This window comes from Calypte anna, chromosome 7 (genome assembly GCF_003957555.1).
Source record: "Calypte anna isolate BGI_N300 chromosome 7, bCalAnn1_v1.p, whole genome shotgun sequence".
In the NCBI taxonomy this organism is placed as follows: Eukaryota; Metazoa; Chordata; class Aves; order Apodiformes; family Trochilidae; genus Calypte; species Calypte anna.
Window position 1 is genome coordinate 29,661,211 of NC_044253.1, and position 26,276 is coordinate 29,687,486.

Here is a 26,276-nt window from a genome sequence, read left to right on the forward strand (position 1 = left end):
TTGTCTTGAATGTTTCTGTTTTCTCTCTCCATGTCTCAACAAACATTCACCTAGATTCTGGTAGTTACCATGATGCATCTTCACTACAGAGGAATCTGGTTCCTTTGTCTCAGTGCTGGATTTATGAAAGGAGTTGTTACAGAATAACAGCACTGTGAAGTTTTCAGTCTTGTTCCTTAGACTGTGAGCATGAGATACCAGAACCTCATTCATTCCCTCTCAGTCCTTAGAATTTTCAGTTCTATGACTTGGCTTCAGTCTATTCTGCCTCTGCAGAACTTTATCTCTTCAAGATCTGTGGTAATATTTGCAGCTATGATGAGACTTTTTTTTTTCAATTTGCTCTGGAGTCTTCTGTGACCACCTTTAGGGTTCTTGTTTGCCCTTATCTAGGTAGTTGTCTTGCTTTGTGCCTTCCCAGAAGATTGGTGAACAATTTAGGTCCTTGCGTTGGACATCCCCATAGAATGGTTTCTTCAAAGACCAGGTTTCTCTGGTAACCCTGCAAATAGCTTCCACAGTTGTGACAGAGGCATTTTTTCCTAGCCTTAGTATTTTTTCTGAGACTGTGCTTCTAGAACACAAGTTACAACTAAAGACTGTAGTGCTAGCATGGCCCTCTTGTTTTGATTCTTACGGACACAGGCCTTCTAGAAAGACTTGCTTGCTACAAGAAGATCCTGGAATTCCACTGTTGTCATGCAGTAACAATCTGAATGGATATCCGTTGCATGTAGTTCCACTCTGAACCTGTGAAAGCAGAAGAGAGCACTTTCTAACACTCCTTCAGGCAGCTTTGGTAGTATCCTTCTGCCATGCAAGCCTCTGACATTCATCTTGCATTCATGCTGTGCTAGTCTTGAAACATCCAAAGCTGAATGCAGTCTTTGGTAGGGCATCAGGGTGGTCATTTGTTTGCACAGTAGGATTCTCATCCTCTTCCAGAAATCTCTTGTCAGGGCCAGCTACTGAGAGTCACCATCTGTAAGAATGTACATGTGGACTCATTTGAAGAAAGAGAGCTTTCTTACCACTAATCGGTGTTTTTCATGATGTGTAGTCCACATGTACATTCCTGTCCCATCTGCTTTTCCCTTCTCTCTAATTCTTTTTCAGATGCAATGCTGTTGAGAGACACTGAAATGGGGGTAGATGCACTCTCTTGTATGTCACACATGAAGCAGGAAAAGAAGGAGAAGCAAGAGTACAGGCTCTACAGATACTGCCCAAGGAAAACCTTGCAGTATCGCATGGCAGGGCAGAGCTATGCCTGCTGTTAGAGTGTACGTGTATGATAAAACATTGGGTGCTGGTAAGTTTTGGTTTTGTTTTTTCACTCGATCAGGGAGATAGGATTGTCCTTGGTCTTTGTGGATGGGGACTGTAGGCTGATCTGTTGGTTTTCTGTGTTTGTGAATGAGGTGAGGACTGCAGCGTCTGTGTATGCCTACAAACTGATGTGCTCTCTCCTCCAGTTATTAATGACTCACTCTGCATCATTGCTTAAGCATTACATGCAGAGTTCTGAGATTCATTCAAGTTATTTCCTATGATAATAACCTATTGATTGTGTTTCATAATTTTTTTATATTTGCCATTGTTTTAAATGGCCTGTTTTTCCAGTTTCTCCTCCTATATTGCAAAATGCATTTTTGCGCAACTAATAGCTCATACTGTGTCATTCCATTCTAACTTTTCAGTTCATATGTCTAATTTCCAGTAGCTAAAAGGTTTTGTTCTACTTTGGGTTTGGACCTGGACCAGAATTTGAGTGGTGTCTCCTTATTCAGTCAGTGAAGGTTATCATTGTGTGGTTCCAAACACTTCATTAACAAATGCTAGCTGATAAAAATAAACCAAGTAAACAAATTTGTGATACCTCTGGAGCCTCCTGGTGGTTTTCTTTATTTTAATATAGGATGCATGATGACAGAGGGTTTGGATAATCTGAGTTGGAATCAGGTTCTAATGGGGGAGGGGAGAACATTTGTTTTATGGCATAGTCTGCAATTTTTAAAAGGCTCTGTTTATTTTGTGCTGATTCAAGCAGCCATTTTGATTTCTTTGTCAATCTTTAGCTTTAAGTGGTAAGGTAAACTTCTTCCTGCTTTCTCCCTCCATATTCTTTTTCCTTCCCCTTCGAAAGGTCAAATTCAGACTACTTAAGTGAGGGCTCTAATTAGCCAGAGAAACCTCTGAGAAAACGTCGACTTCAGTATTAAAATATGACCAGTGGCCAGTATAATACTTGGCTTACAAGTATATATGTCCTTAATTAAAAATAAGAAAATTTAAGTGTAGGAAGAATTCTGAGATTTCAGAAGAAAAATTGTAAGGATAATCTCAGTAAGAACTTTATGAAAACCTTTGAATGAGTTGCAGAGGGTCATAAAACTAAAGATAGGGAAGAGGTGATGTGTTGTCACAGGAGGAGGTTGTGTAGGGGTCAGCTGTGTGAGGGGAGTTTTCTGGCAGACTGGCCTGCTTTAAAACAAGGTGGGGCCATAACACAGAAAAATAATTGACCTGACAGTGAGAGAATAAAATAGCCTACTTATATCTCCATTTCTCACGTAATTCTCACATAAGGGATGATTCTATGAATACCAAAGTGTGCAAAAATTAAAAGGATCAGTGTGTCTATAATTGGTATCTCCTTATTTTTAGCCTTTATTCCCATATTCCCATATATTCCCATATATGCTTGTACTTGATCAAGCCATTTGCCTTCACATTGAAAAGCAGTCTCTACAGTTTTGGTTTCAGTTGCAGCTGATGTGTAGACTGTGAAGCACTGTAAGAAATATAATAAATAACTGCGTTTGCAAACTTGTATCTTCAGTCTTGGAGTATATGTGACACAGGCTGACAAAACAATTAGCTAGAGCTCTGTTGTGTGCTGTTGTTTTTGGATAAGTGGTATTAAAATTTTCATCTCCCTGTCAGTGGGAATGCAGCTTCTCTGTCAGCTCCTGGAGCATACCAGTGCTGTAATTCTGTGCTCTTCTTCTCACTTTAGCAAACGTGTGTGTTGTCAAGGTGGATGGGACTCCTTACCTGTGTAAAGCTGATGAGGTGGGAGAAATATGTGTAAATTCAGGTGCAACTGGGATGGCATATTTCGGCCTCCTTGGGATCACCAAGAATGTGTTTGAGGTTTGTATTTCTCTTTGTAATGTTCATGCTTACATTTCTTGTTGGGGTTTTTTTTTTGTAAATAAACTTATTTCCTTAGACTTCCTTTTTTCATCTTATTAGAAAGAGCCCTGGCCAAATACATACTGTTTCATTATCTATCAGAACTCAAAAGTCTGTCTCTTAACCAAAAATACAAAGTACCATCATAGACACAAATGTTCTTCAATCCAGTGTTGTGCCTGTGTTAGCATTTAATTTCATTCTATTTCTGTAGCAACACAGCAGCCTTTTGTAGTGTTACCTGATGCCATTTCAAGTTTATTGGTGCCCAGCCAGGTTTGCTGTTGGATATATGATGTTCCTAGGTAGACAGAAGAAGAGATAGTAAGGATGGTAGCATAACAGTCATAAGCTATGTAGTTTGTCACAGTAAAGCAAAACAATCTTTCTGCTCAGATTTTTCCACCCTCACCCCAATTTCATGTTTTCCATTTTCTGGAAAAAAAACAACAGTGAAAGTCCTGTAAGAGTTACACACATACAGACCAGTATTACACTGGGCAGCAGCTTGAAGACTGAGTTATGTCAGAGATAAAAGAAATCATGTCCATAGTCTTTTCTTTCAAAAAAAACCAAACTCTTGCCTCACTGCTTCAAACAGCTCAGCTTTGGGCATTGTCCATAGCTAGTGAGAATACCAGCAAGAAACCTGGTGTAATGGAAGAGCTGAGGTGGTGTCATCAGGAGGCTTTACACCTGAGCTGCAATGAAACAGTCAGGCAGCATTTTGACTTCACTTTTCTTACCAGTGAGTGTCTGAATATTTTTGTGTTCTTTCAGGCCATTCCAGTGACAGCAGCTGGTGTACCTGTTTCGGATCAGCCCTTTACAAGGACAGGATTACTTGGCTTTGTGGGTCCTGTAAGTGAGAATGAGCCACCCAGCCCAGCTCTTCTGTGATGCCCTCCCATTCAGCAGAATTCTCTGACCTCACGATTGCTGCCTTTAGTCAGGCATGTATGACTGCAAGCCTGGAGGCTTCTCCCCTCTGTTTCTAATCCTGTCTTCTTTTCAGGACTATTTGGTGTTTGTGGTTGGAAAATTGGATGGCCTAATGACAGTTAGTGGCCGGAGGCACAATGCAGATGATGTGGTAGCCACTGCCTTGGCAGTCGAACCCATGAAGTTTGTCTATAGGGGAAGGTGAGTATATTAATAACTTCACCACTGCTGATGTGGCTTTGTTGCTCCTTTTTCCACCTGCAAACAACCAACAAGTAACATGGCATATGTGGGAACTCTGTGTGAAGTTTTACATGTGTATTTTGTAGGAGAGGTGACACTAGGTCATGATGTGCCAGGTAATAACTTGGTTGTCTGTGCTAACCTAGAAGGCAAATTTTGATACCCTGCTTCATGCATAATAGGTTTAAGATCACTTTCATATAGCTCTTTAAGTGCCCGTTTAAAACTTCTTTCAAAGCTTCACTTAAGACAGTCAGATGAAGCTTGTTGGCCAAAGCACAACTCCCATCTGTCCACCTGAGCCTTTCATGCAGAGTGGCCTAGGGAAGAACTTTGCATTATGTTTTAAAGAAACAACTAGTAGTGTTGCAGTAGCTGAATAACCTTCAAATATACTGTATATTGTATCACCAACCTTAACTGGCCTTTAGTGGTGAATGGCTCAATGTCTGGATGGACATCAGTAACAATTTGTGTCCTTCTGGGGTCTGTACTGGGACCAGCTCTGCTAAATCTTCATCAATGATGAGGGCTGGAGCACCTCTGCTGTGGAGAGAGGCTGAGAGTTTTGTGTTCAACCTGGAGAAGTGAAAGCTCTGGATAGGCCTTATTACAGCCTTTTAATACTTAAAGAAAGGTGGGAACAGGCTTTTTAGCAGGGCCTGTGGTTATAGGACAAGGGATGAAGGTGGATTCAGACTTATGTATAATGAAGAAATTGTTTACAATGGTGAAACAAACACTGTCCCACATTGCCCAGATAGGTGGTAGAAGCCCAATTCCTGGAACCATTCAAAGTCAGGCTCAACAGGGCTCTGAGCAACCTGGTCTAGTGGGAGGTGTCCCTGCTTACTGCAGGGGGTGGGACAAGAAGATTTTAAAGGTCCCTTCCAACCCAAACGAGTCTGTGATTAAGTAAAAGTCAAGCTTACCTCAATTTTTCATCACTTGTGCCATTCACATATCTCAATCATAATGGCACATGCCTGACTGAGGCATTTTTAATGTTGTATTTTAGAAGATGCGGGCCTGAAACTAAATTGAAATGGGAGCCAAGTATTTTTCAGTGCAAACACTAATGGACAGGCTGGTCTGTATTTTGGCATAGTTGTCTTTCAGGAGGGACATTGTTTAGTGTGCATGATGAAATTATGCAGGCAAGATTTGCACAGCCCCTGCACGTGTGGAACCTGCCTGTGCTGAACATCTGCTGCATTGGTGACTGCAAAAAAAAAAGCAGAAATAAATCCCAATAATAAAACTTCATTCGTTCTAAATTTGTTGGTTATTTTGTGATGATCTGGCATGAATAATGCTTGTGTGTATAGAAACAGCGCCATTAAAGGTTGCAGCCATTTCCACATTAAAATGAACCATGCTCTGTTCATCATATGTTGCATCCTATCATTCTTCTGTCCTTTGTGTTTTAGGATAGCAGTGTTTTCTGTGACCGTGTTGCATGATGATCGAATAGTGCTTGTGGCAGAGCAGCGCCCTGACGCCTCAGAGGAGGATAGTTTTCAGTGGATGAGCAGGGTTTTACAGGTAGTCAGTCTGTCCTTTCTCTCTTTCTAGGTAAATAAGGCTGATGCGTGTAGAGAATCTTTTTTTTTCTCCATAGAAACCCAGCAACGTAACAACAGAGCTGATTTCTGAATGTATTTCAGGGTTTGAGAGAATTTTATAAAAAGCAAAACTTCATTTCCAAATGTTCTTAACATCATGCTACTAGAATTCTTGATGTCCTAAGGATTAAAATTTTTTATGTGGTATAATTCTGCATAAATCTGCTGATTTCGTATTGGCTGAAAAGTCTGAAATTGTTTAAGAGTATTCTTAGTGCCAAACAGACCCTGAAATCTTTTTATGTCACTGATGTCTTTATTCTAGATCTCCAGTAGTAAACATTAAAACTTTTTCCCTTCATTACTTTATTATCTTCTTTTATTATGCCAAGGGGGAAGGGAATTCTGGTAAGTTTGCATTTGAGGATTGCAGAATTAATCAATCACTAATAAGGAAGTAAAAAGTGAGAGCAATTCTGGGAGAAGATTCTGGTGAAGGGAAGGACAGCTGAAGGGAAGACTAGAGAGAAAATGGCTAAAGGGAAAATGCCTCCTAAGAGTAATGCAGTTGTGTAAAAATAATTTCTGTCTAATTTCAGTTTTGTAATCTCTTAGAAGGAATATGGTTACAGCCTGGGTTTTTTCATGGGAGGAAATATTTTTTAATTTCTCTTCTTAGAAGTGTCATAGCTAAAACAGACACTTAAGTCTAAGGCAGCAAGATGTTTCCCTGCCTATTTTTGTGGTTTTATGTTTTATTGCGTTTTTGTGATTGTGCCATATGTGCTAAATTTGTTGTGGTATAATTTTAGCTTTCTAAAATATCTGCACTTTTTGCCCACTTAAGAGACTTCCCTAATCTCTGATGTGTAGGGAGCATCCCCTTGGTAGAGTGCACAAGCAAAGTCCTGGGTCTGCTCCTGCTTCCACTGTAATCATGGCATAGCTACTGAGTTCAGTGAGTGCAGAATTGGACCCTTATATGCAAATTGTGGTACAAGTAAAAATTTTAATGTTATTAAATTACTAGTCTTCAAATTCTTGTTCAAGCTACTTCCTAGTTGATAATGTGGGATGTATTTTTTCTTTTCTTTTTATCAAGGCAATTGATAGCATTCACCAAGTGGGCGTCTACTGTCTCGCCTTGGTGCCAGCCAACACTTTGCCCAAGGCTTCTCTTGGAGGAATTCACATTTCAGAAACCAAGCAGCGCTTTTTAGAGGGTGCCCTGCACCCTTGTAATGTCTTGATGTGTCCACATACTTGTGTTACAAACCTGCCTAAGCCTCGTCAGAAACAACCAGGTAAGTAACCCAGAGTGTGGTCCATACTTGTGCTGAGCTGATTTCACTGTGCCATGCTATCCTCTTGTCTCTTTTTCTGTGCAATGTGATCCTTGGTTTTGGCTTTTCATCTTTTCAAACCTATGCTGAATATGGTACTTACAGTGACCTACAGGCTGAATTATGCATTATTACGTGCCCCTTATGTTATTTTTTTCTGTTATTTTGCACTTTTTTCAAACTGCAGATGTTGGTCCTGCTTCAATGATAGTAGGAAACCTTGTTGCTGGGAAGAGAATTGCACAAGCCTCAGGGAGAGATGTAACTCAGTTGGAGGATAATGATCAGGCAAGAAAGGTAACACAGGTGTCCTGGTATTGAGTATTTGAATTGTCTTATTCAAAATAGAAGACCAGTTATGTCTGAAACTAAGCATGGAGCATTTCAAGTGAATCTGATTATCTCCTTTTTTTCTGTTTCAGTTCCTGTATTTAGCAGATGTTCTGCAGTGGCGAGCTCAGACAACTCCAGATCATCCCCTCTTTCTTTTGTTGAATTCCAAGGTGAGATGCACTTCAGGTTGTACATAAAGGCTGACATCACTAAAAGATTGCTTGGATTCTAAGAAAATTCCAGCTAGAAATCTCTTCCTAAAATTCTTCATGTCATTTTGATGAAGCAGGCAAGCAGCATAATTTTTCCACATCTGGAATTTCAGTGTGTATTCTGCCTAGCTTCAGATATTTCAGTAAAATTGCATTTCCTGCTGGAACACAACTTTTGTCATGTTAATGGAGGCCACAATTCTGTTGTCCCTGAGCACAGTGGTAAGTGGAAGTCAGAGCTGGACGATTTTTTTTAATTAGAATATCTAGAACCTTAGTAGAGAACCCCTAGCACACCTTTGGAGGCATATTTTCCAAGAACACTGAACACACTTCAGGAGACACTGATACCTTGTCCTTTGACCCCCAAAAATGATGACACAGCCACTGATACAAGAACAAATAAATGCTTCAGTTTCGAAGTACAGGCTCTATGTCCCTACAGGTTCTATAGATTATATATTCAAGGGTTGACTGAGCCCTTAGGACATCTGAAAAGGCAATAGTTGTATTTGTCAGTAAATACATAGTTTTTACTCATAGCCACCCTGCTCTTCATGTAATTGTCAGTAGCTTTGGAGTATTCCAAACACTTTGCATCCAACACTTTGTAAAGCAGTGTGGAAGCAGTGTACTTTGATACATTCCATTATATTTCTGTTTTCCTGGGCTTGAGGAACACTACTGCTGGGCATATTTCAGAAAGCTCAAATATTTTAGATTGTTCTACTGCTGTTCTAGCACTTTTATATTCCACTCCATTCTTTCCAAGAGGCAAAGTTGGATGATTTTTGTTTGAGCTACTCAGTAGGTACCCCTTCCAGTGACAGTAACAGCCCAGTGACAAATTGAGCCTGCCTTGTGCAGGCTGACTTTTCTCAAGAGAGAAGAAACTGATATAATATGGTTATTATTGTTAAAAGCCCCAGATTTGGTTTATTCTCTCAGAATAGAGGCTTTTGAGGGAAATGTTCTAGTATGAATCAGCCCCTTTCCAGGTCACTTTGTTCAGGCAATTTTTACCTTTCACAAGGAGACCCTGCAAAAAGACACAAAACTTAAGCACAAAGAAATTAAATGTTGGTCAGTACATGCCTTAATTAGGTGGGACTAATAAGGTACAATGCTAAACACAAGTATGCTCACATCTCTCTATTAGAAAACCTTCTGTTTTACACTGTTTCATGTCAACATTTTTCTCCCAAGTCCTTGAGCTGCTATAGTTCATGTATCAACATTTACTGTTATTTACTTTCTTACTGACTTTAGCTCCCAGACTTATACAGCAGTTTCCTTAGTAAAAGTGAGCACTGTACCAGTGCCTTCCTGAATCCAGCTAGGCCTTGGACCTAGCAGTGGTACCCTTGGGCTGAGGATTCAATGTGCACTCAAAATGGAATCCTTGTACAGCAAACATTTGCTGTGATAATCCTTATCTGTACTGAGTGCTTCATTCAGCCTCTGACTGTCTGTTTCCCTCTGAGGTGGTTGTCCCTGCAGTTTTTCTGGAAACAGACTGTAGCCTTGGAAAAATGTATCCATCCCAGGCAAATACATTTCAAAGCTGCTTCACTGTCTGGTGTTTGAAATAATATTTATAAAATCCTGTAGCATTCTGAAAGTTCCTGCTACTGCTATAGCTCCTGATAGCATTTTTCCCAAAACACCCAGAATCTTTAACAGTGTTTGCTGTATTCTTAAAATAAGGACAACAAAATGTTAAATCTCTGGCATACAATATTGTTCTGTTTCAAGCTGTCCTTCACAAAACCTTCTGCTCTTTCTTTTTGTTTTGGGCAGGGCACTGTAGCTGGCACTGCCTCGTGCCTCCAGCTTCACAAAAGAGCAGAGAGAGTGGCAGCTGCACTGATGGAGAAAGGGCGGCTGAATGTTGGCGACCACGTGGCCCTGGTTTATCCTCCAGGTAAAGCAGCATGGGCAGCATGAAAAGAAACAACTTGCCAGGACAGATTATTCAAGCAGCCACTGAATATAGTGGAAATGGCAGTTACTCTAGGATTTCAAGGAAGAGACTTGGGTTTTGTCTTTTTATTATTAAGTTGCTTCTCCAAGTGACAAACTGCATTTACCAGACATTTTCTCTGAGTGCTCCAGATGCCCAGGCAGTTATGCAGGGACAGCTTCATTTAAACCTCGTGAGACATTCTCAGTTTTCTGCCTCAGAGAATGGAATAGTGTCCACTGACAGACAGTATAGGGATGTGAGTGTGTGAACACCTTTTCTTTCCTGAATGGCTGTCTCTAGAAGAGAAATCTAGAGAGCACGTTTGCATTATTAATGTGATTTATAAGTATACCTTAGGAAAAAATATTACCTCATAAAAGTGTAGTAGTTCAGAGTCATCTGCTTTATAACCTGCAATATTTTGATTTTTTTACAATTTTTATTATATTATGCTACTCATCCATAAGGATATGTCCCCACAAATTTAAAGTTTGTAGAGTTGTAGTAATTTTTATTAACTCTAAATGCAGAATATTTTAATGTTATAAAATTTTTCATGGCCAAGAACAGCCTGTTGGTTTGAAGAGGCCTTTGTCACAAATCCTTATATCTTAATAAAACAAATGGGAGTTATATCTTAATAAAACAAATGGGAGTATATTTGGATTTTGTTGAAAGTCTTTTGATCTGATAAAAATGGCTTTAATTTCACCAATATCCTTTACAGGAGTAGACTTGATAGCAACTTTCTATGGCTGCTTATATGCTGGCTGTATACCCATCACTGTTCGCCCACCTCATCCACAGAACCTTGCTACCACTCTGCCCACTGTCAAAATGATTGTAGAGGTATGTGTTAGGCATTCCTTTCCTGATGCTTTTGGTGGAAATGGGGTAGTTGATGCAATCTGTTAAATTGTTTTGCCATAGTTCATGTAAAATAAGCTAGAAAACAAAATAATCAGTGTGCTTTGCTCAAATAAAAACCTTTTCAGAAGCTCCTTTAAAATGTTCTTTCTGTTGTTGTAATTTGTTTTGCTTTGTTTCCAATGTTTTTATCCATATATTCAGCTTACTGTTTATCTCATCTGGGATGATATGAAATCACCTGAGCATTCATCACTGGTTTTATGAATGTTTATGATTCTGTGTCTCTTACAGGTCAGCAAGTCTGCGTGTATACTGACCACACAAGCGATAATGAAACTGCTGAAGTCCAAGGAAGCTTCAGCAGCTGTAGATATTAAAACATGGCCCACTATTTTGGATACAGGTACAGAGTGTTTGCCCCCTATCCAAAATGTCAGTGGTCTGAAGACTGAATTATTTATTTTGTTATGCCCTAATTGCCTAATTGAACGGATGTATTTTGCATTGCATCAAACTAACCATCCAGAAACTGTTGAAAGTACCTGGTGTTAGTGCTGGAAAGATACATTTGTGTCCTGTTGTCTTTTTCCAAATTAATAGTATGGTACTCTTTTTATATGTTTTAAACAGATGATATGCCTAAAAAGAAGCTGGCTAGTATTTTTAGGCCTACCTCTCCAGATATGTTGGCGTACTTGGACTTCAGTGTGTCTACTACTGGTATATTAGCAGGAGTAAAGGTATTGTAACAATAGAGATTTTTTTGCTTAGAGATTTCGTTGCTTCCCTACATATAGGCACGTTCTGCATTCATTCCTTATGTCAGAGATGAAATTCAAAAATGTAAGTGGGCCACCTTAACCTTTAGAAAGCTTATTTTTAAGTTTGCCTGACAACAAGATTTCTTGATGCACTTTTGGAAATACTCAGTCTTACTGACTCTGTGTGAGGAATCAGTGAGGGGACTAAGGGGGAGCTTTTCTCCTAAAGTTCGTGAATTTCTTCTTCTGCAGTTTATCATAGAGATATCAGACATTGTTTGGCATCATTCCATGTCATGAGAGATGTGATTTGCTACTAGCATGAAAACACCTGTGAAACTTTATATCCCCTTCCTGTTTTAAAGGTGCTTAAAAAAAAAAGACTAACCAGTAGGGGTTGTTACAGTAAACATTTCTATCAGTTATTACACACAATCCTCTTTTTTGACAAGTCCCTGAGAGCCCCTCTTTTTCTCTTACAGATGTCACACGCAGCTGCAAGTGCCTTATGTCGCTCCATAAAGCTCCAGTGTGAGCTGTACCCTTCACGCCAGATTGCCATCTGCCTCGACCCTTACTGTGGCTTGGGATTTGCCCTCTGGTGCTTGTGCAGGTATGTCCACTGAGCTGTAGGCTTTCCTCTGTGTTCCTAAGGGAACAGTGGTGGATGAAACTCAGAGAAACCCAAATTAACCTGTTAAAGCAGATTTCATAAGTGCAGTAACAAAATTTGTTAAGTAAGTTTGCTGCCTGGGTACCTAGCATTTTGAAAGTGGAATTAAATAGATAACAAATCCAAGAAAAAAAGGGGTTCACTGTCTATCTCACATTGATTAAATAAACCCTTTCAAAGTCTTTTGAGATTAAACCATACCTTTTTTTCAAACCCTGAAGCTATTGACTGTATTCTATGCACTAAGAAATACTGCTAAAGGAAGTAATTTTAAGTGTTTAAAATGAATGAGACCTGAATTGACTCAATCAGGTAACTTTTATAATGTAGCACATTTTGTAAAGCTTCCAAATTTTCCTCTCCTTTGCCTTTTAAAACATTCTGTACACTTTAACTAATCCAAAGATTTTAGTGTTTTAGGAATTTCATTTTAAAATGCAGAAACTGAACATGAAATGTTATTTTGTAAAAAGATAAAGTGAGTTTTACTTTAGTCTGTTCCTTGCCTTTCCAGTTTCCCCAACTAGAAGTCCAGTAAGTGAACTGAAGGGACAGCAAAAAAAATTAAACATCTGGTGATTTATATCATCAATAAAGCAAGGCAGAGTGGAGGGAGAAGTACCTTTAGTGATGATAGAATTAAAATCTAAATGTATTTTTTTTTAAATATTTTTAGGGACAGGAACTACGTATGTCACGCTTTCTATACTGGAGTTAATAGAAGGCCTGCTTTGTTTCAACTGATTGCAAAAAATTGTTTCACTGCAAAAAGATTATTTTTTCACTGCAAAAGATTTTTTTTTGTGCAGAATGATTATTTTTTTCTATTTTAGAATCTTTAAAAAGAAAACACAACCCCCTCATCTCATTGCGTACTACAAAAACACATCAACTCTAGCCAGCAGAAGTAGCAAGCTACCTATTGAAAGCAATTAGAGGCGGTGTTAATTTATTTTCAAGATGCATTTATATCTAAACTGGGTTTACAGAGGACAGATATGCTCACCTTAAATTTTCTGACTTAATTCAAACCCCTAGCTCTAAGCTAATTAAAAGATCTCTGGGGAGAAGATAAGCTGAAGTTCAGATACGTACCAAGCTCTTGGTTTTCACGTGTTTGCTTAATTTTGACTTTATGCAACATCTGGCTTTTATGCTTGCTTGAGGTTTTCAGGTTTCTTTTCCTTCCCCTCCCTAGTGTATATTCAGGTCACCAGTCTATTCTAGTCCCTCCCCTGGAGCTGGAGAGCAACGTGTCCCTGTGGCTGTCTGCTGTCAGTCAGTACAAAGTGCGTGTCACCTTCTGCTCTTACTCCGTGATGGAGATGTGCACCAAAGGGCTGGGGACACAGACTGATGCACTCCGGGTGAGTGGACTTAATTTTTCAACATACTGACATGCCAGTGCATGTGTCTTTCTAAAAATATTTTCATTTGGCTTGCAGAGGATGGGCCATAAGTGTTTCTTTGAAAGCCTTTCATTATAATTTGCTTTCTGGGAAATACTGAGATTGCTGAAGTGTCGTCAGCTGTCGTGGTTCTGGTGGGGGATAAAAAACAGTCTTAAGTTTTCAACTTCACTTAATTGTGCCACTTCTGTGCTGCTGTGTCTTTCTTAGCAAGTTTATCAACATTTTATTGTCCAAGATCAAACAAACAAAAAAAAACCCCAAAAAATATACACCAAAAGAAAAACCCCAAACCTACCAAACTCCAGAACCAAAAGCCTTTCCTCCCACCCAAAGTAGCTGAAAACCAACAAAACAAAAAACACAAAAAGCCCCCCCCAAAACCTGACAAGTCTCTTGTGCTTTCAGATCTCTTGACAGCAAAGGTATTGAGTTCTAAAATGGATGCAGTCTTCCTAACAGCATCAATCACACACTAATACATCCAATTATTTCTGAGGGAAATCTCTTTAACTGAAACCTAGTGTCCTTGAAGAGGTGACTTGGTGTCAGTGGTAGGAGATTTCCCACGGCTGTAGTAACTAAGCTGCTCAGGACTTCCCCTGGGAATGTCTGGCACCTCGTTAGATGTAGGGAAGCAGCTATTCTCAGTATAGACAAAAACTCTGTCTCTCTGTTTTCCTGGACCTCACAGAAGGCATCCTGGCCCACAGCCAGGTTCACATTGACACTGCTGAGAGTCAGCAGTATCTCAGACACATGAACTGTGCAGCACTGGGAGCAGGCAGGTCCCTTGTGAGCCCAGTTGTGTGACACAATGACATTTTGTGACGTTTTCACCTCAAAATCATGAGAGGTTTTAGTGCAGCTACATGATGTGTAGTTTGCATCCTGTGTACAAAACCCTGCCACAGAGCTTCCTGGCACGATTTTAGAGGTTGCCCTGGGTGCATGGAGTCAGACTGAGTGCACTCCAACTCTGTTGATTTACCACGTCACATCAGTTATTATACTGCTTTTTATGGAGTTTAGGAACATGATTTAAGTACTAGACTTATGTCTTAGTTATGGTTGGACTGATGATCTTAGAGGTCTTTTCCAACCAGAACGATTCTGTGATTCTGTAAAGTCCATCTGTTCTGCAGATTAATTGCTTATTTCCAGAACTGTTGACTTCAAACGTAAAATGTTGCTGTTTTTTTCACCCAACCTCTCAGATGAAAGGAGTTAACCTGTCCTGCGTGCGAACATGCATGGTGGTTGCAGAGGAGAGACCAAGGATCACATTAACCCAGTCTTTCTCTAAGTTATTCAAAGACCTGGGTCTCTCTGCTCGGGCAGTGAGCACTACCTTTGGGTGCAGGGTCAACGTAGCCATTTGCTTACAGGTGAGATTAAATTTCTTATTCCTTATGCTTATGGGCAGAATCTCTGGGGACTTCTATAGAAAAGCGTGTTCAGTGGGATGTAGATTTTTTTTTCAGATGAACTAGGGTGCCACTGCTTGCTTGTTTCATCACCAAGTTAAATAAGCCCTTAAGGTGTGGATTATGATAACTGCACTTTTCTGTACTCATTAACCAATTGATTCACCTTTCTAATACAAAGGATCAACATTAAGAGGTTTCCTTCCTGCTGTGCAGGAGCAAGCACTATTATATATAGAAACAAATTAAATATTTCAAGCAGTGTCATTTCAGCTTTTGTGTGATTCAGATTTTGTCTGATTGAAAAATAGCTTATGTATATGTGGAATTAAATGGAAGGCAGAGTTCCTCAAATAAGACCCAGGAAAATTGACAGGGTTGGCAGTTTGGGGTTTTTTTGCCTCATGTGAGAGTTGGACTTTGTCGATTAAAGGTATAAAAATGGAAGATTTGAGGGGGAGAATATGGCCAGAAATTGAAATAATGCCATGCAGTGGCCTAGACTTGCCTTTGATAGCTTAGTGTTCAATTGATGATAATCTTGTGTGTGTAATTTAACATGTTAAATCTAACTTTTCTTAATGAGATGTTTCTTCTGTAGTTAGGAAAGGAAAAAAAATGTATCTCACAACATACTTAGAAAATCAGGTTCTAAATATGGTCTACAAATGAGCAAACACCCTGGGTTTTGGATGATATTTGAGTTAATAGATGAACTGCTCAAGTTTCAGAATTGACAGTATGTATTTTTGTATGTGAGGAATTTGATAGGTGGCACATGCATTAAGTATGTGTGTAATTGTAAATTTTATGCCCAGTTTTACTGGTATGAATTACATTTAATTAAAAAAAATTCTATGAAGATTGCTAATGCACTTTTGCAAAACCTCATTTCTTTTCTTTTTTTTTTTTCCCCCTTTTTGGTGCCCACTATATGAAGGAATGCCTTTTTTCCTCTCAGAATATATGTTGTCATTCATAATTGTTTCTTTAGTTTTTGTAGTTTCTTTCACACATTTTAAAAGAGAAAAGATAGATGTTTATATAGATGGAAAAATAGGAAGGATATAGATGAAATAAAGGTAAATGCATAGAAATATATTAAATTCATTGAAAAAAACATTTCAGATGCCAAGTATGAAAGACTGGCTTTCTGAATTGCCTGCCTAGTAAGGATTTCAAAAGCCAGCTTTGAGTATTTGCTGTTCAAATTATATGAGGAGGGGAAAATACAGTTTTTCTACAGAACATTAAAAGGCAGTTTGAAAAGTACTGCAAGAAAACTATGAAGAGTGTGGGGCTGTTGAGCAGTTATGCTTCCCCTTCATTTTATACCTTTTTTCTCAATTCTCTGTTTTTGAGCTCCTTCTTTAGGATGGTTTGTTTCTTTAATCCTTTTCCCCCATTCTTCTAAAGTGATATCTGCATTTGACTTTTTAAACTCATTGGATTTTAAATAGATTAATAGTCAAACTGAATGGATATTTGATGCAGGTTAGCATGCAAATAAATACATAATATCTTCCAGTCTTATTGGGCTGATTTACCAGGGTGGTGTTTCTGAAGTTGCAATGAGCCTTTAGGTACTTGGAGATGACAGAGGGATTTAGGAACAGCCAACACGAATTATGCATGATCTGCCTTAAACCTCTTCTTGTTTATGAACTGGGATTTGCATGTTTCCCAGTAAACTGCTTAAAGGTGCCACCCTCTTAGGTAATCTGAAACAGAAATTTTCTTTTCACTCTAAAGCAGTATGAGTTTTGTTTTCTGTCTTACTGTGTGTATCTTATGTTTCCAGTGCCTCTTTGTATTTTCTTTTTTTTCCCTTTCTCTCTGTTTCACACTTTGATGGCCTCTGTTACTTCTGTTTGTGGTCCTACTGTCAGCCAAACAGGCTGGGCAAGCTGGCTGAACAGGTAATAGTGCTGCATGTGTGCTTGTGGTGTCCTCGAGTCAGTCTGGTCCAGCAGAATTACACTATAACCAATATATGCCAGTTGAGGTTTTTTCCTAAAGAAGTTCAGTTTTACTCCCAAAGAGTGCTTGTGGCTGAAGTACATAACCTCTTTCTCAAACAAGCAGAAAGGGAGTGTTGCAATGATTAACATTACTGAATAGGGTATTTGTAAAGATAAAGATCATATCATTAATCTAGTGTGGCTGTCAGTGTCACCGAGCTTCACAAAAGCACAGGGGAATGTCATTATAAAGGCTTCATTACAGTTCTCCAGCAATACAATCCTGAGCTCGTGGCCAAGTGGCCTCATTTTATATAGTTCTAAACCAAGGAACTATGCTATGGGGGTCAGTGGTCACCAAAACTGTGCCTATTTTTTTTTCTGGCTTCAGTGTACCTTTCACAGTAGTTTCTAGTTGTCTTGAGATTAAATTCTGCACCCTTGTTGGGAAATGGGAAACCTCCCACCAGATGATGAGGTTTATTCACTGACAGCAACATAGCATTGCCTTGGCTGTATATGTCAGGAGCCTTGAAAAGATACAGCTTGGTTAGAGTTATGATTTAGTTAAATATTGGGTTTTTTTTCTTCAAAGTTGACAAAGCTGTTACAGAATTTCCCCACCTGTAGTACTGTGTCCAGTTCTGTGGCCCCCAACACAGTAAGGACATGGAGCTCTTGAAGTGTGTCCAGAGGAGAACCATGAAGATGCTCAGAGGGCTGGAGCACCTCTGCTATGGAGCCAGGCTGAGAGAGTTGAGGTTGTTCAGCCTGGAGAAGAGAAGGCTGTAGGGAGACTTTAGAGCACCTTCTAGAACCTGAAAAAGCTACAGGGAAGCTGGGGAGGGACTATTGACAAGGGCATGGAGTGATAGGACAAGGGGGAATAGTTTTAAACTGAAAGAGGCGAGATTCGGGTGAGACATTAGGAATAACTTACTTGCTGTGAGGGTGGTGAGACTCTCTCTGTCCCAGGTTGCCCCAAGAAGCTGTGTCTGCCCCATCTTTGACAGTGTTCAAGGCCAGGTTGGATGGGGCTTGGAGCTACCTGGTCTAGTGGAAGGTGTCCCTTCCCATGGCAGGGGGTTGGAACTGGATGACCTTTAAGGTCTCTTCCAACCCAAACGAGTCTGGGATTCTATGAAAGTAAACTGCTAGGACCACTTAGGTTTATTCTTACATGCTTTTCACTTGCTATATAGTTTTATAAGAAGGTGCTTAACAACATAAAATTTTTAAAATTTTGACTTAACCTGTATAAAAACATTCTTCACTTGTACATTCATTTACTGATTCCATAAAACATCAGAGCCTTGTGGCAGCCACTCTAGAGGGGGGGAGGGGTGTTTTACTATATTTCTTTTAGGTTACGCCAGTACTTTGATATGTGTCAGTAATAAAGGGAGAAGAATTTGTGAATTAGTGTTTCTCTGAGAATGAAAGCAGGATTTTCTGGCTTCTTTTTAATTTGTTTCATCCTTCTTATCCTTAGGGAACAGCCGGACCAGATCCAACAACTGTTTATGTAGATATGAGAGCACTTCGACATGACAGGTACCAATTAGATTAAAGCATTAACTATTCGATGTTCATAGAGGAGAAAGTTCAGCCTTGCTGCATGGCATTGGTATGTTGAAATGTTCTTGGCAGCAGGTAATCCCTTATCATCCTATATGAGGAATCTCACATGCACCCCACACAGAGAGCTCTGTGCTCGAGGTGGTCGAGCATCTCTTCCTCCATCACTTGTTCTGCTATTCCTTCCTACTTCTCCCTTTCTGTCTCATCATCAGTCTTGTATAATCTAGACTCACTATCTGATTCTTACTTAACCAAGCCAGCAGCAAGAGGTGGCTTTGCCATCTGGTTGGTTAGACCCAGAATCACAGAAATGTATTTAGAGTGGACAGATCTCTGAATGTCCCTCATGCAGCTCAAAGCATGACCAGCTGCAAGGCTTCATCAGGCTACTATGTGTCACAGTCCTTAACTATTAATATTTTATATCTTGTTTGTGAGGAAATATTAGCTATCATGCATATACATCCTACTAATTGCAAAAGTAACCAGCTTTATAGATTGAACAAATTACTACCATTTATTTCTGGGAAAATGACACCACGGTGGAAGGAGTCTTAGGAAGGAGCTAATAGGGGAAAACAGGTTTTTAAACAAATTAATCACCCCAGGGAAAGGGCTATTAAGAAAAGAAAGAGAGCAATTGGAGTTCTTTTCAACCTCTGAAGGATCACCTCCACACCACTGGCATCTCTGAAGTCACTAGTGGGGGTGGGTGCTCTCTGCTGCTCCTCAGTGCTGCTGCCTCTTGTTGGTTGCTGCTTTTCGCTGCTCTTTAGGCTTCTGGCTTGCTGCTGATTCGCTTCCCTTTGCTTCTGATTTTCCCCTCTTTCCTCTGAATTGTTATATTAAAAAGTTTCTTCTTCTCATCAATTATTGCCAGAGGTTGCAAATTGGTAAATGGAGGTCTTCCCTTTGTATTCGGGTTTCCTGGAATTCTTTAGTTCTTGTAATTTGCATTATTGGTCTGGCAGTTTATTGGGAGTCATTCTGATTAGCGTTTTGTCTTTTTTAGTCCTGACAAAGGAGATGAGATTTGCCTTGATACATTTTAATAGTTGTAAACAGGGGAAAGTCGGTGCTGGTATGGAGGGGGTTTGCTGACAAAAATCAGTTTGATACATTTTAAACAGAGCAAACCTCATGCATGCTTGGATGTAACTTTGCTGATTCAAGAGGCAATTTTTTTTTATTTTCAGTGTATACACTATTACACTATGACTACCTGGTCAAGACCAGGCCAGTATGAGAAATCTCCAAGAATGGAAATCTTCACCTTTCTGGGTCTTTGTGACTGGACTGACACCCTGATCTGGGGAAATTTTACTCACTGGCGTTTCCCCAATTGCACATTATGTTGCTGGCCTCTTCTCCTTATAGTGTGCAATGCCACAAAGTTCCCACCACCTTTAGGTTGTGGAAAAAATACAGTTAAAGAACATCATCCCATCAGACTTAGTTCTGTGGTCATAATTTTCATATTAACTTGTCTCTCAGTTAACTTAGTTAACCCAAGTGCTGGCAGCGCCAAGTTCAGATTGAGTTCAGTAGAGTACATGGATGGATGTATTTGTTTCTGTACTTATTTTAAGAAACATAGTATCTAGACTTGGTACATTTGCCATATTATTTTTTTCAATTGATAATGTTAAATTAGGGACTTGTGTTGACTGCCAGGTTTTGTTTGTGTTCATCTCAAACTTTTGCTGGCTTTGATCTTAGCTGTTAAAAGACAAGCTGTTCACCATCATTTGCATTGTGAAGAACTGAGCATTACTGGCTGGCTAATGGTTTGGTGCAGCTGGGTAACACTGAATGTTACTGGAACACTTCTATTTAACTTCTGTTTAAGTTTATAAATCCCAGCACAAATAAATCCCAGCACAAATGCATTCTCTTGTTTTCCCAGGGTGCGTTTGGTAGAGAGAGGTTCTCCACACAGTCTGCCTCTCATGGAGTCTGGCAAGGTGAGAGATTGAGAGCAACCCTTCTTACTCAGGACTGAATTTCCACAAGGAGCTTCACTCATCACAGTATACCTAGGAGAGGAATAGAGCATTAAATTAACAGCTAGTTAAAATAAAGCTAAATGTGTGAAGTGAAGCAATAAGATATGTTACTGTAACTGAAAAAATCAGAAGCCTTCATGGGAAGGCACTTTTCATGTGTGAAAGCCAACTCTGAAGCTGCAGAATTGCTTAATTAAACAATTTCATAGGAAGGGGTGGTGGATCTCTGTGCTGCAGAGAGGGAGGAACTGTACAAACTGTTGACTTTTCTTTTGGTGACTTCAAGTTCTCTTAACTTCTCTTCTGAACATTTGCTTCTCACTCAAGATTCTTCCAGGGGTGAAGGTCATCATCGCACACACAGAAACCAAGGGGCCTCTGGGAGACTCACATTTAGGAGAGGTAAAGCTTTGATTCTATTATACTGTTTGGTTTAATCTTTGTTTTATATACATCTGGATTTGTGGATACTAAGGTGTCCAACTAACAGAAAATGTCAGGTTAGCAGGTGTTCCTTTCCAGTCAGTCAAATATGGAGTTCATTTTTTCCTCTTTAACGCCCCCAGTCACATGTATATACAACTCCTTTTTACTCCTTTTCCCTGATATTTTCTGTGAGGGTAGATAGTAATTAATTATATTAATTAAACACTGCCAGCATTTTGGGAGCAAAAAACAAAATGTCAGTGGAACAGATCTTTTAAATCAATAAATGATGCTGCAAAATAACTTGTGTTTATGTGGGAATTATTTCCTTTTTGGGTTTTTTTGGTGGTTTTTTTGGTTTTTCATCTCCTAGATCTGGGTGAGTAGCCCACACAATGCTACTGGTTACTACACGGTGTATGGAGAAGAAGCCTTGCACGCTGATCACTTTACTGCTCACTTGAGTTTTGGGGACACTCAGACAATCTGGGCCCGGACCGGGTACCTTGGGTTTCTGCGCAGAACAGAACTCACGGATGCGAGTGGAGGTGAGGAGAGAAAACAAAAGTGCTTGCAGAAGCAAATGTTTAGAATTCCTCGAGGTAGTCAGGCTAGAGAAGAGGAAGGTGCCCTGCAAGTTCACCCTGACCTCCATCAGTGACAAGTGCTGAACGTACCATTAGTCTTTCCGTGTTAGATTATTGTAATGATACTGGGTATTCGTGCAGAATGAGAAATTCATAAAGCCCTTTTGATGGATTTAGGAATCATGTTCGTCTTCCTTAATTTCCACTTAGGTAAAATGGTATGAGTAGATTTGTTGGAAGCACTAGAAATTCTGCTCATTTTCCCTCTGAACCTCTTTCCTTACAGACAGGATGCAGTATTTTTAGATCAGATGATCTAGAGGATACAAATAATGGACAGTCATTTGGCAGTTTTAGAGTATGCGCAAAGAGCAGTGAATTCCCAGCCTTTCAGAAGTTAAAGATCTAGAGAAGTAACTTTTCCATAATGTTTGCAGTGTGGAAAATTAATTGTTAATCTTGTTTTTGCATTCTAAGCCAAGATGTCTAAACTTGAGAATGCAAGCAGATGGATGAAAAAATAGCTCATTTTTCTGTTAAGACAGAAGATGGAGTAGGTATAATTCTTGATTATCACACATTAAAAAAAAAAAAAAAAAAAGAAGAAAAGTAAGCTCTAAACATCTTAAGAAATGGAGTTGGAATACTTTAGCTTATTAGCAAATGCATATGGTTAATTATCTGTGATTGGACTTGAATGAGTGGTTGTATCCACCTGGATAGTGTCCTCTCACTGCTGTGGCTGGATATTGGGTTGCAGGGTGTTCACAGACACCTTTTACATTTCCTGGGATCACTCATGGGACAAGATATAAAAACAGTGTTCCCAGTTTTGGAAGTTTTGGGAACACCATACGTGTCCATCATACTTTTAGTTCTCCATTATGTCAAGGAAGAGGAGTGAGATGGAAGTGCTAAATGACCTTGTAATTCTCTTCTCTGCAAATGGTAGAGTTGTGTGTTATAGACTCATTCTTCTACGAGGCACTGGGAACATCTTAGAATGTCAGTGAGAAGCACAAACAAATGACCATATTTGTTCTTTCAGCTTGGTAATGATGTAAATTTCTGTGCTGTGTTACAGAGAGGCACGATGCTCTGTATGTGGTAGGCTCTTTGGATGAAACCTTGGAGCTCAGAGGAATGAGGTACCATCCCATTGACATAGAGACCTCTGTAATAAGGGCACACAAGAGCATTGCAGAATGGTAAGCACCTCAGTATTTATTTCCTGTATTTTTACATCATCATTATATCACTTGTTCTTATTTATCAGATTGTTCAAGTCCTTACAAAATTTATTTCCAGTGAATCCCTCTCTGATAATGATGGCTATTTACTTTTTTTTTTTAATCTCATCACCAATACTTGTACATGCCAACAGTGCTGTGTTTACGTGGACCAACTTGCTGGTGGTGGTCGTGGAACTGGAAGGCTCAGAACAAGAAGCATTGGACCTGGTGGCACTGGTGACAAACGTGGTTCTGGAGGAGCATTATCTCATTGTAGGTGTTGTAGTCATTGTGGACCCTGGTGTTATTCCCATCAATTCACGTGGGGAGAAGCAGCGAATGCACTTGAGAGACGGATTTTTAGCTGACCAGTTGGATCCTATTTATGTTGCCTACAACATGTGAAAACAGAACATCACATCAAGGCTAAACCACCAAAATCAAGGGACTTTCCAAATAATAACATTGGAATCCATTTTGTGTTTTTATAAGCTGTTGAAGACCTTAGGAAAATGGTCTAATCTTCACAGACCTTCATCTCTCAGATTGCATTTGCTTTCATAAATCCATCATAACAGTTAAAGCTGTCTTGGGATGGAGAGTTTACTGGAATTCCTGAAGGAAGGTTATTAGAACTGTCATGGACCAATGTTTGTTTGTTTTTTTTTTTTTACCATAACTATGAATGTCAGTACTTGATGCACTGCATAAAAGGACACAAAGTGGGGTGTGGAGAGAACACCAGCTGTGAGGAGGACTCTGGGGAGTAATACTGAAAGTCATGAGTAACCATTTGGAGTTCAGCCTTCATGTCATTGTTTGCAATATGTTGGCAGTAGCTTTCAAGATTGCACATGCCTGCCATATTCTCTACTGTACTGAAAGGAATTTTGCACATACTTGAGATGGAAAAATGCCACCTTTTTATTCTAAAATCAGTGACTCATCCCTATTCAGAAGAAACAAATTCATTCCAATGCTGGATTGAGTATAACAACAATTATGCTGCTGTTCAGCTTTTTTTGTACCAAGCAAAAACAAATACTGCAACTGTAACAAGGTTCCTTATTGTGCCATGCTGGACTCTGTAATGCTATAAACTTTATAATAAAATATAAGTTAATATCCAGTTTAACTACTTGATGCAGGAACTTTCACTGCTCCTGCTGCCATAAGTTCATGTTAAAAGTTGCTTGTTTTCATAGCATTAGCTGTTAATGACTGCCCTGCCTAATGTCAAGTATTTGAAAATCCATTCCAAAGCAAATAGTCTCTGAATGATTCGTAGCAATGTTTACAAAGCATGGTCTTACAATATGTTTTCCCTGAATATCCTGTGCTAAAACTTACAATAGTGGGGTTATTTTATTCCCACCGTGGAAAAGATACTCAGTGTTAGTTAGCTTGATCTGCTATGGGTACAAGCTTCCTTTACTTTTTATTTTTTTCTAGAGTTGTATTTAGACATCTTTTTTGTTCAAGCTGAAATATCCAATAGATTGAGTCACATTTGACTAATTAAGGTTTTGAAGTTTCTGCCTGATCTGACACTGCAGTTAACCTAATTCAGAAAGAGAATGTGAAATGATTCAAATACTTAATGTATTTGAAGGTAAGCACGAGACTAGCAAATAATTATTTTTATAGGGTTATTAAAGACTTTAGGCTACTTAATTTTTTTTGTAATAATGCATGAGTTTGGCAAAAGAGCCAGGTTTTTCTGCAAGGCAATTCTGCCTGGATCAGTGCCTAAGAAAGATGGATGTCGGTCTCTTGATATCTGAGGATATCAAATTGACTCTTGGTCGAATAAACTATAAAATCTTCAACAAAAAGCTTTCATATATAGTAGTTCTTTGCCCTCATGGTGTTGTACTGTGGTATATTATACAGCTGCATACTCGACTATGACTGTAATTATGTACAGAACTTGTGTAACTTATTAAGTACAGCAACCTCTACCAGTGGACTCTGGGATACTCCTCGTAACAAAACAGCTGGCAAAAGGAAAGAACTACCTAATCCCCATTTTAATGGTGTTGGTTTTTATAGTAAATAGAGCATTGTAAGATTTTTGTATTGAGATACTGATGACAGTGAGACAAGTTGCCTTGTAAAGTAAAACAAAAAGCACATTAAACTTTTCAATATAGCCCTTGAAAATCCGACTTACTGAATGCTGAAACTTACATTGTTAAGATCAAAAACTTAGCTTACCTACAGTAGGGAGTTTTCACCTGTGTTTTGGACAGTTTAATGTCCAAAGAGCTTTTTCTGCAGTTTCATTACAGTTCAAGCCTCAAACAGGAGCATTATTTAGTACCCAAATTGAAAGGCTGGTTGGGGTCTGGCTTGCCTCCCTGCCCTACCTGAGTGTGGGTCCTCCATACCCACAGCTGCCACCCACCCTTTCCCAAACCTGGGGATGAGGAGTCCTGGTGTCAGGGAGTGATGTTTCACATCCCTCCCTCAGCCTGGTGCTCTTTGCTTCACCTGGGCTCCAGGCATGGTGCCCTGCCCAGCCAGTGATGGGAGGCAGGAGGGAAGGGGAGGCTGCTGTGGTTCCTCCATGCCCTGCTCCCATCAGGGGCCCTCCCCAGAGCTCTCCCTTGAGGGAGAGGCACCCGGGGGCTGCCAGGCTGTAACTTGTGTGGGTGAGAAGGTGGCAGATGTGGGGATGGCAGCCACAGACTGATAGCTGGCAGTAGGCTGGGCTGCTCCTCCATGTCTGCACTCTGAGGGGAATCCTCACAAGTGTGCCACATGCAGAAAGTTTCCACTTCTCCACCCACTGAGTGTCCCACTTGTGGGAAGGGCTTCAAGCAGGCAGGGTCCCTGCAGCAGCACCTGGAAGACCCACGAGGCACCCAAGTCAAGTGTTTTCCAGGTTATCTCCAGCTCCAGATGAGGACACAGAGTGGGTGGCAGCCATACCACTGCTTGCTTTGCAACCAAATGTCTGCTGAAATTTCCACCTTTAAAAACACTGTTGAAAGCACTGCAAGGATGAAGAGACCTGATTTTATCTGGGCTAAGGGATGGGAGGGAATCTAGTTAATTGTATTAACTAGATTAAGTATAAATTAAGTATTTCTAATACTTAAAGAATGGGTGTCAGGAAGACAGGGACAGAGGTGCCCAGTGACAGGACAAGAGGTAAGGCACAAACTTGAACACAAAAAGTTCCATCTAAACATGAGGAAGAACTTCTTTACTGTGAGGGTGGCAGAGTGTAGTGAAATGAGGCAACCAGGTGCCACTAATTGCCAGGCAGTGGGCATGAGCTTGTGTTAAGCCCACCTGTGCCTGATTAGGGCGGGGCCCCCACTGCGCATGAGCAGGATTAGGGGGCCAATAAAAGGTAAGGCCTGAAGGAGCAGGCTGCCTGAAGAGATGCTGGAGTCTCTGTCTTAAGAGACATTTAAAACCCACCTGGATGCCATTCTATGCATGCAACCTGCTCAGGCTTGAGAAAGTGGTCATGAGAGTCCTGTCTACCCTGCCTAGCCCTGGGGACACTCTGGGGCAGTGTCCCCATTGG

At 39.9% G+C, this 26,276-nt stretch overlaps 1 protein-coding gene across 2 annotated transcripts in view; it reads left to right on the top strand.

Moving 5' to 3' along the window:
- Nucleotides 1-24,893, top strand: part of DIP2A (disco interacting protein 2 homolog A) — a 116,237-nt gene extending 91,344 nt beyond the window's left edge. The window contains exons 19-39 of one of the 2 annotated variants that reach the window (XM_030454405.1): nt 3,020-3,156; nt 3,979-4,059; nt 4,214-4,341; nt 5,814-5,928; nt 7,051-7,252; nt 7,479-7,588; nt 7,714-7,794; nt 9,637-9,760; nt 10,530-10,651; nt 10,964-11,075; nt 11,303-11,412; nt 11,916-12,046; nt 13,305-13,473; nt 14,733-14,903; nt 16,832-16,861; nt 18,396-18,457; nt 20,391-20,448; nt 20,818-20,892; nt 21,290-21,464; nt 22,588-22,711; nt 22,888-24,893. In XM_030454405.1, the coding sequence (XP_030310265.1) occupies nt 3,020-3,156; nt 3,979-4,059; nt 4,214-4,341; nt 5,814-5,928; nt 7,051-7,252; nt 7,479-7,588; nt 7,714-7,794; nt 9,637-9,760; nt 10,530-10,651; nt 10,964-11,075; nt 11,303-11,412; nt 11,916-12,046; nt 13,305-13,473; nt 14,733-14,903; nt 16,832-16,861; nt 18,396-18,457; nt 20,391-20,448; nt 20,818-20,892; nt 21,290-21,464; nt 22,588-22,711; nt 22,888-23,140 (2,570 nt within the window). In that variant the 3' untranslated portion in view covers nt 23,141-24,893. The remainder of the gene's footprint in view (nt 1-3,019; nt 3,157-3,978; nt 4,060-4,213; nt 4,342-5,813; nt 5,929-7,050; nt 7,253-7,478; nt 7,589-7,713; nt 7,795-9,636; nt 9,761-10,529; nt 10,652-10,963; nt 11,076-11,302; nt 11,413-11,915; nt 12,047-13,304; nt 13,474-14,732; nt 14,904-16,831; nt 16,862-18,395; nt 18,458-20,390; nt 20,449-20,817; nt 20,893-21,289; nt 21,465-22,587; nt 22,712-22,887) is intronic. The other variant, XM_030454403.1, reaches the window with a different exon arrangement.
- The last annotated feature ends 1,383 nt before the right edge of the window (nt 24,894-26,276 follow it).